This window comes from Danio rerio, chromosome 11 (genome assembly GCF_049306965.1).
Source record: "Danio rerio strain Tuebingen ecotype United States chromosome 11, GRCz12tu, whole genome shotgun sequence".
NCBI classification, from domain to species: Eukaryota; Metazoa; Chordata; class Actinopteri; order Cypriniformes; family Danionidae; genus Danio; species Danio rerio.
In genome coordinates, this window is record NC_133186.1 from 3,520,088 (window position 1) to 3,527,500 (window position 7,413).

Sequence of the window (7,413 nt, forward strand, 5' to 3'; positions counted from 1 at the left end):
TTCTCAGTAGTGTAAAAGTCATCATGTTTGGGTGAACTTGAATGGGAGAGTACAACAAACTGTTTTTAACGTCCCACCTCCGTACACTTTGCATTAGAAACGCCTCGCATAAGCAGTAATTCATCTTTTGTAATTTGATGCAAAGATGAAATAATCAGTGCTTGACATTAACACCCGCCAACCCGCCAAATGCAGGCAGATTTCAGCTCTGGGGGGTTAGATAGACACCACCACTAGCCACTTTGGCTGGTTGAAAATTATTTTTAAATTGAAAGCAGGGTTCGACAATAAGGATGACACATTATGCATGCAAATGTGATCTTAAAATCGCGCTAACAGCTGATGTGATGCGTGTGACTGTTTAAAAAGCGTGCGCGCTCCCGTTTCCTTGCGTGAAGTAACCACGCCTAAAAATGCAACTGGTGTGATCGGTTCTCCTTCAAATAGACTTGACAAAAAATTATGCCCATGCCCACACAATCTTGCTGCTTTCAAGAGCTCCAGATTTGTCTTTTTGTAAGCAGCACCGGTTGCTTTCACTTTAACCATTCTTTGAACAGATTATTAATTGGCCTAACCTTAACCATGTGATCATCCTTTCATACACAGTATGCTTTTCACCTGCTTTCTTTTGTTTAGTTATTCTTGTTAATAAGGTTTAATTTTCATTTGTTTACAATAGCATTGCTTTAATAGGAGATTAACTCCCCATTTGTGTGTAATTACTGGTGATCTGGAACCCAGAACCGATTATTGTGCTAATTTTAGACACATAACAATAATTATTTTTTTAAATGCCTTCGTTTGTTTTGTTTGTTTTTTAAAGAAATGTTTTGTTACATAAAAAATATACCGGACAGCTATATTTTGCTTGTTTTAATTTTTGGGGCTAAGAAATAATTATATATTTATGTTTGGAGAGATACATTTGGTAAATCCTTAATTTTGATATGACACTATAGCCCCTTTCAAACAGTGATACCGGTAAATATCTGGAAAATTTCCGGAACGACTTTACCGGTATATTCAACAAAGCGCTGTTCACACAGGCGAGGACGTTACGGAAATTTTCCAGAAAAGGGCATTCACACATCCATTCCAAAATACCGGTAAATTCTGACATCATTAACCAGAAATGAGCTTTAAACGGCTGCGCATGTATTTGTAAACATTTGACTAAATTACAAACTCTGTGGATGATCAATATTGTGAACAACTTTCGCAGGATCACTTTCGCATGTCGAGATGTTCATAATATGTGCATGTGCTGGCGCTCACAGGCTGTTTCACAGGCACACGCAAAGCTTGAAGGTAAACAAACAACGGCTTATCATAAGCATCTCATCGATGATTATTTACACAGTTGGCATTAAGAAGAACATATAAACGTGATCTGACTAACTTCTAGCAGCTAAATGTGTCTGGTAAAATATTCAAAGGCTTTTATTCTCACAAACCGCACGGACATAAATGCGTCTGACTGTTGTGATTGGCTAAAGCAGACGTCTCACGTCAGCACGTTCTAGACGTGCACGCGCTCTTTCCGGCAATCTTCCTTCTGCGTTCACACAGCGCAGCATTCCGGCAAATTGCCGGTAATGTTACAACTTCTCTTTCCGGAAAATAGCCAGAACGAATTTACCGGTATTTTCAAAAAGGACCTGTTCACACATACACACCAAAGGTCTGTATGTGTGAAAGGGGCTTATGAAACCACAACCCATTTGCTCATGTTCATTGAGCAAGCTCATACACAACACACACAAAAAATGAAATTAATTAGGCATGTGGAGATAACACAAAATCTAAATCGTAATTAAAAAAAAGATACGTATTAGCGCTGATTAAAAACATCCTCTTTTTAGTGAATATCAGCTGTTACCATCAGGAAAAAGACTGAAGCTATGTTTCCATCCAAAAATGCGAATAAACTTTATGCGCAAAAGTGGATTATCGCATAAAAGTTGTGCGAATGAAGCATTGTTTCCATCCAACGAGTCAAAGCGAACAAAATCGTCACTTCCTGATTAACCGGCGCCAAATATCAACAGTAAAAACTGCATTTGCTGCAGTAGGAGAAGCTGCATCAATCTTTTCTAAATGAATGAGCCTCAGAAGACAATCCTGACATGCAGTGAGCGCGCAGTGGCGTTTGAAGGTGTTAGACGCGGAGCACAGGCGCTCTTGATTCTGGAGGTCATTAATAATATAATAGCATTAATACTGAAACGGTAAGGCGTTTTATAATGACCAAAACAACATTTCAGATGTTTTATAATGTTCTCAGCCTGACGTTTTATCCATTCACACACATTTTAAGCATCACATGATCTCTTTTAACAAAATCACATGACCTTTTTTAATGCGCATGCTGGAGTTAAAAGTGTAAAAGTGTTTCCATCGCAGTTTATGCGCATCTTTTCTTATCGAATAAAAAGTTTACCCTACCCAGTTAGGCGCATACGTTTTTTATGCGCATTTTCAAAATTTATGCGCATCATGGCATTTCCATCAACTGTTTTTTTTTATGCGCATTTGCAAAATGCAAAATAGGTGGATGGAAACATAGTGCCAATGTGTAAAACCAATAGACTGAAGCTTTCGTTTGTTCCTACCTCGATAAAACTGTTGAACTCTACGAATAGTACTTTAGCACTTGACTGGGTTCTGTGCTTTATATATTTATACTTATATACAGTCTTATTCTGTAAACAATGTATGTTCTTATATATTACAGTGCATTCGGAAAGTATTCATAGCGCTTTCCACATTTTTTCTTTTTTTTTTAATGTAACAGCTTTATTTATTTATTTATTTTTTAAATTGTTGCATAATTTCATTTGGTTTAAAACTAGTTTAATTTGCTCTAAAGCGACTTAAAAAGCCCTGTTTACAATTACACTACTTTTAAAATGCTAGAATAGCATCTTAGAACTTTTATTTGACCTTTTATTTGAGCATCTTACACTAAATTACACAAATTAAAAGTATAGACCATTTTGTGGAATGCAAACAATAGCATCGCTCTTAATGTATTTCCTGCTCTACATTTTTAATTTCCATGGCTTCCGAGAATCCAAAAAGGTCCACATATTGATAAATAATGTTATGATAGTTGTCTTAACGTGAAAATGTGATTGTATTGCCTCTTGTTACAGTTATGATATAGTTTGAAGCAGGGAATGTTCAAGGGCCAATGACATTATCACATGGTCTATGAAGTTTCTCATGTTGTAATATGCATGCAATAATAAGCAGACGCTGCAGATTTGGAAGCTGCTTATTAAATTCTGAAGGAGCAAATAGCTGTAAGACTGCACATGCCTGATGCAGATATTCAGCATCCTAAAGCTAAATGGGTTTCTCTCTCCATCTCCTTTAATCCTGTATGGCGTACGAGCTGGGATTTAGCTCGGCGCACACATTTGTTATGCTGTTTGATCCATGTGGTAATGTGCAAGACCTTAGTTAGCTCAGCATTCAGAAGGCATCAGACCTACAGTACATCTCTCTTAAATGAGGCGACATGTGTCCCTATGCACGAACTTACACTATTTACTCAGCTGTGTAGATTATTCTGAAGTTGTCATGTAGCGCTGGCTATTTTGTTGTTGTTAAATAAGCACGTCGTATAGGTGTTTAATCGCTTTGCAATTTTTAGTTTGAATAACTTACAGTACATATGCTATGTTGTGAATACAAAAAGGCACAGAATAGTCTGCGAGTACACAAATTGGGACCGTTTTTTCATACCTTGTCAAGCTTGGCTTCGATTTCCACCACATCAGTCTCTACTTCATCAATATTCGCCCTGCAAAGACACAAGAAAAACACATTATTATTAGGGTTGTGAATCATTTGGGGTTATTTCGATACCGGTGCTAAATCGATACTTTTAAAACAGTACCAGTGCCAAAACTGATGCTTTTGAGCCACAAAATTATAGCGGATGACTCTAGAAAAACTTTTCATTTGACAAAAAAAATATTTTAATCATTTTAATTGAACAATGTAATTAAAGTTTAAAGTATGCATCAGTTCATATTTTATATATTTGAATTGCGTTAATATATTTATTTTGATCCTTTTTTTCAAGGATTGGGGCTTGTCACTATGTTTACACCAATGACTGTAAAAAATATGGACGACGCGACAGCCCCTTTTCCCATTGAACGCCTTGAGGGCAAAACGCCTGCTTGACGGGCACAAACTGTCGCAAAAGACTGCTGAAATTGGAGCCGTGACATGCGCAGAAGGACTGTCGGATGGAGCCAGAGGAGGAGCCGCGAAAATGAGCGGAGTCGAGCTTCCAATCAAACGCTTTATGTAAAATAAACCACGCCCCCCAAACTTCTCAGCATGCGTTTGCTGTCATATCAACACAACTGGATGTAATAACGTTAACAAATATGAGGGTTTTATATATTCAATCGCGCCAGCTCCAGGCCGCAGCGCACATATCCTACTCGCGGCGTCACGGGCTGATTCCGGCTCGCATGCGGCAGCGCCGGCTCGCTCGGCCGCCGCATCTGGCTCGATTGACTCGGGCTGGAATCGGGCAGTGAGTTCAGGCATCCGGAGAAGGTCCAGCAGAGGTAGTCAGTCTGAGCTCTGAGGGGTAAGTCTCCGGCAGGCTAGAATCTAGCTGGAACTGGCTCGAGTGTATTTTGCTATCTGGGTGGTTAGGCGTGTATCAGCAAACTAATAAAGCCCGAAAAAAGCCCTGACCTTAGCGAATAAACAGTGTTCCACCAGGATCATGTATGTCAGAAACTATAGTTCACTGCTGAACTCATTTTATCATGGTAAAATAACACAGAAATCGAAAAATAACACTTCAGTCTCCTGCCGAAGCTCAGACGCGCTGCTTTGAGAAACTGTCAATCACAGCTGTCAATCACGATGACACGCCCAGCATTAAATTACTGCTAAAAACAAACTGTTTACAAAAATGAAGATCTGCACCTATTTCAGCACAATAACCAGTGCCTTAATCGACCAGAACCATCTTTCGGGACATTTTATTGCAAGTGTAATATTATTTTTTTTTGGGCTCAAGTCTTCGTCATTAACACGGAGGAGGCGGGCTTTATGACTTGAACTGCAGCCAGCCCCCAGGGGGCGATCTAACGGCCGAGACCTTCACTCAAACGCAGGCTTGCGGCACACTTGGTTTAAACGTACATTCTTTCATGTTCATGTTTTACATGTTATAGCGCATACAGTGCATCCGGAAAGTATTGATATCGCTTCACTTTTCCACATTTTTAATGTTACAGCCTTATTCTAAAATGGTTTAAATTAATTTATTTCCTCAAAATTCTACACACAATCCCCAATAATGACAATGTGAAAAAAAGAGTTTTTGAAATTGTTGCAAATTTATAAAAAATTAAAAAAGCTGAAAAATCAGATGTACATCAGTATTCACAGCCTTTGCTCAATACTTTGTTGATGCACCTTTGGCAGCAAATACAGCCTCAAGTCTTTTTGAATATGATGCAACAAGCTTGGCCACAAGATGTTCAATCAGATTTAGGTCTGGGGTCTGGCTGGGCCACTCAAGAACATCCACTCCATTGATAATTTGGTGGTGTGCTTTGGGTCATTGTCCTGCTGGAAGATGAACCGTTGCTTCAGTCTGAGGTCAAGAGCACTCTGAAGCAGGTTTTCATTCAGGATGTCTCTGTACATTGCTGCATTCATATTTCCCTCTATCCTGACTAGTCTTCTTGCTGCTGAAAAACATCCTCACAGCATGATGCTGCCACTGGCATGCTTCACTGTAGGGATGGTATTAGTCTGGTGATGAGCTCTGCCTGCTTTTCTCCAAACGTAACGCCTGGCATTCACTCCAAAGAGTTCAATTTTAGCCTCATCAGACCAGAGAAGGTTGTTTCTTATGGTCTGAGAGTCCTTCAGATGCCTTTTGGCAAACTCCAGGCGGGAAGTGTCTTCCACCTGGCCACACTACCTGATTGGTGGCCTGATTGGTGGATTGCTGCACAGATGGTTGTCCTTCTGTAAAGTTCTCCTCTCTCCACAGAAGAACGCTGGAGGTCAGAAAGAGTGACTGTCGGGTTATTAGTCACTTCCCTGACTAAGGCCCTGCTCCCCCGATCAATCAGCTTAGATGGCCGGCCAGCTCTAGGAAGAGTCCTGGTGGTTGCAAACATCTTCCACTTACAGATGATGGAGGCCGCTGTGCTCATTAGAACTTTCTGTGCAGCAGAAATGTTCCTGTAGTCTTCCCCAGCCTTGTGCCACCAGACAATCCTGTCTCGGAGGTCTACAGACAATTCCTTTGTCTTCATGCTTGGTTTGTGCTGTCAACCCTGGGACCTTATATAGACAGGTGAATGCCTTTTTAAATCATGTCCAATCAGCTGAATTGAGCACAGGTGCACTCCAATGAAGCTGCTGAAACATCTCAATGATGATCAGTGGAAGCAGAATGTACCTGAGCTCAATTTAGAGCTTCATGGCAAAGGCTGTGAATACTGATGTACATCTCATTTTACAGCTTTTTTATTTTTAATAAATGTGCAACAATTTCAAAAACTTTAGATCGTCATTATGGGGGATTGTGTGAGGAACTTTGAGGAAATAATTGATTAAATCCATTATGGAATAAGGCTGATACCTAAAATAAATGTCATTGCATTACCACTCCATCCACATTTCCTCCGGAGTTTCATGTTATTTCGGGTGTTTCATTTCTATTTTTTTTTACTTTAACTATAGTTCGGCAGTTTCACTTTCATTCAGGAACATATTGGTCATGCCCAGTGAAAAACATTAAGGAATTGGATCAGAATATAAAGTAAAGACTGGTGAAAGAGTGCTGTTTTAAAGGAGTTTGATACCGCATGCCAAATAGAGAGAAAAAACCTCCGCACTTTATGACACTGGTGTCTGTGGTCCACATAAATGTAATAAAAATTACTATTTACATGGTACACTTTTTATCAGAGTATTGTCCTATTAAAATTGAAGTATTGGTATCAGTAAAAGTGCCAGATTATGTGGAAAGCTGTCAAAGACAGCGCATTCCACACATCGTCTCCAGTCCACCCCATGAACAACACCACACACCAGCCTCCACATAAAGTAGATGTGCACTCAGGTCTGCTAGAGGCTTTTAAGCCGTGTTCACCGGATACGGCTGACTGCACAGAGATGTATCTTTTATTATACCGTTGCCCTTTTGACTTCAATGACTTACGGTTGATCTCAGAGCTTATTTGTTCCTAATAGAAAGACTAAGACTTGCCAACTTCACAGTGCAGCGAGCACGCTCTATGATTAGGCCATAGCTTCATGAACATCAGTTTCACAAATGCACAATGACACATCTAATCTCACGCCGTCTGAAAGCCTTCCTAATCCCGTTTAGATTCCAGCTAAAAGCCA

General features: G+C 39.8%; 1 protein-coding gene across 1 annotated transcript in view; it reads right to left on the reverse strand.

Moving 5' to 3' along the window:
• The window catches only part of acap3b (ArfGAP with coiled-coil, ankyrin repeat and PH domains 3b), a 113,013-nt gene that overhangs the window by 55,882 nt on the left and 49,718 nt on the right, over positions 1-7,413 (reverse strand). The window contains 1 exon segment of the mRNA NM_001083015.1: positions 3,754-3,811. Within this exon segment, the coding sequence (NP_001076484.1) occupies positions 3,754-3,811 (58 nt within the window).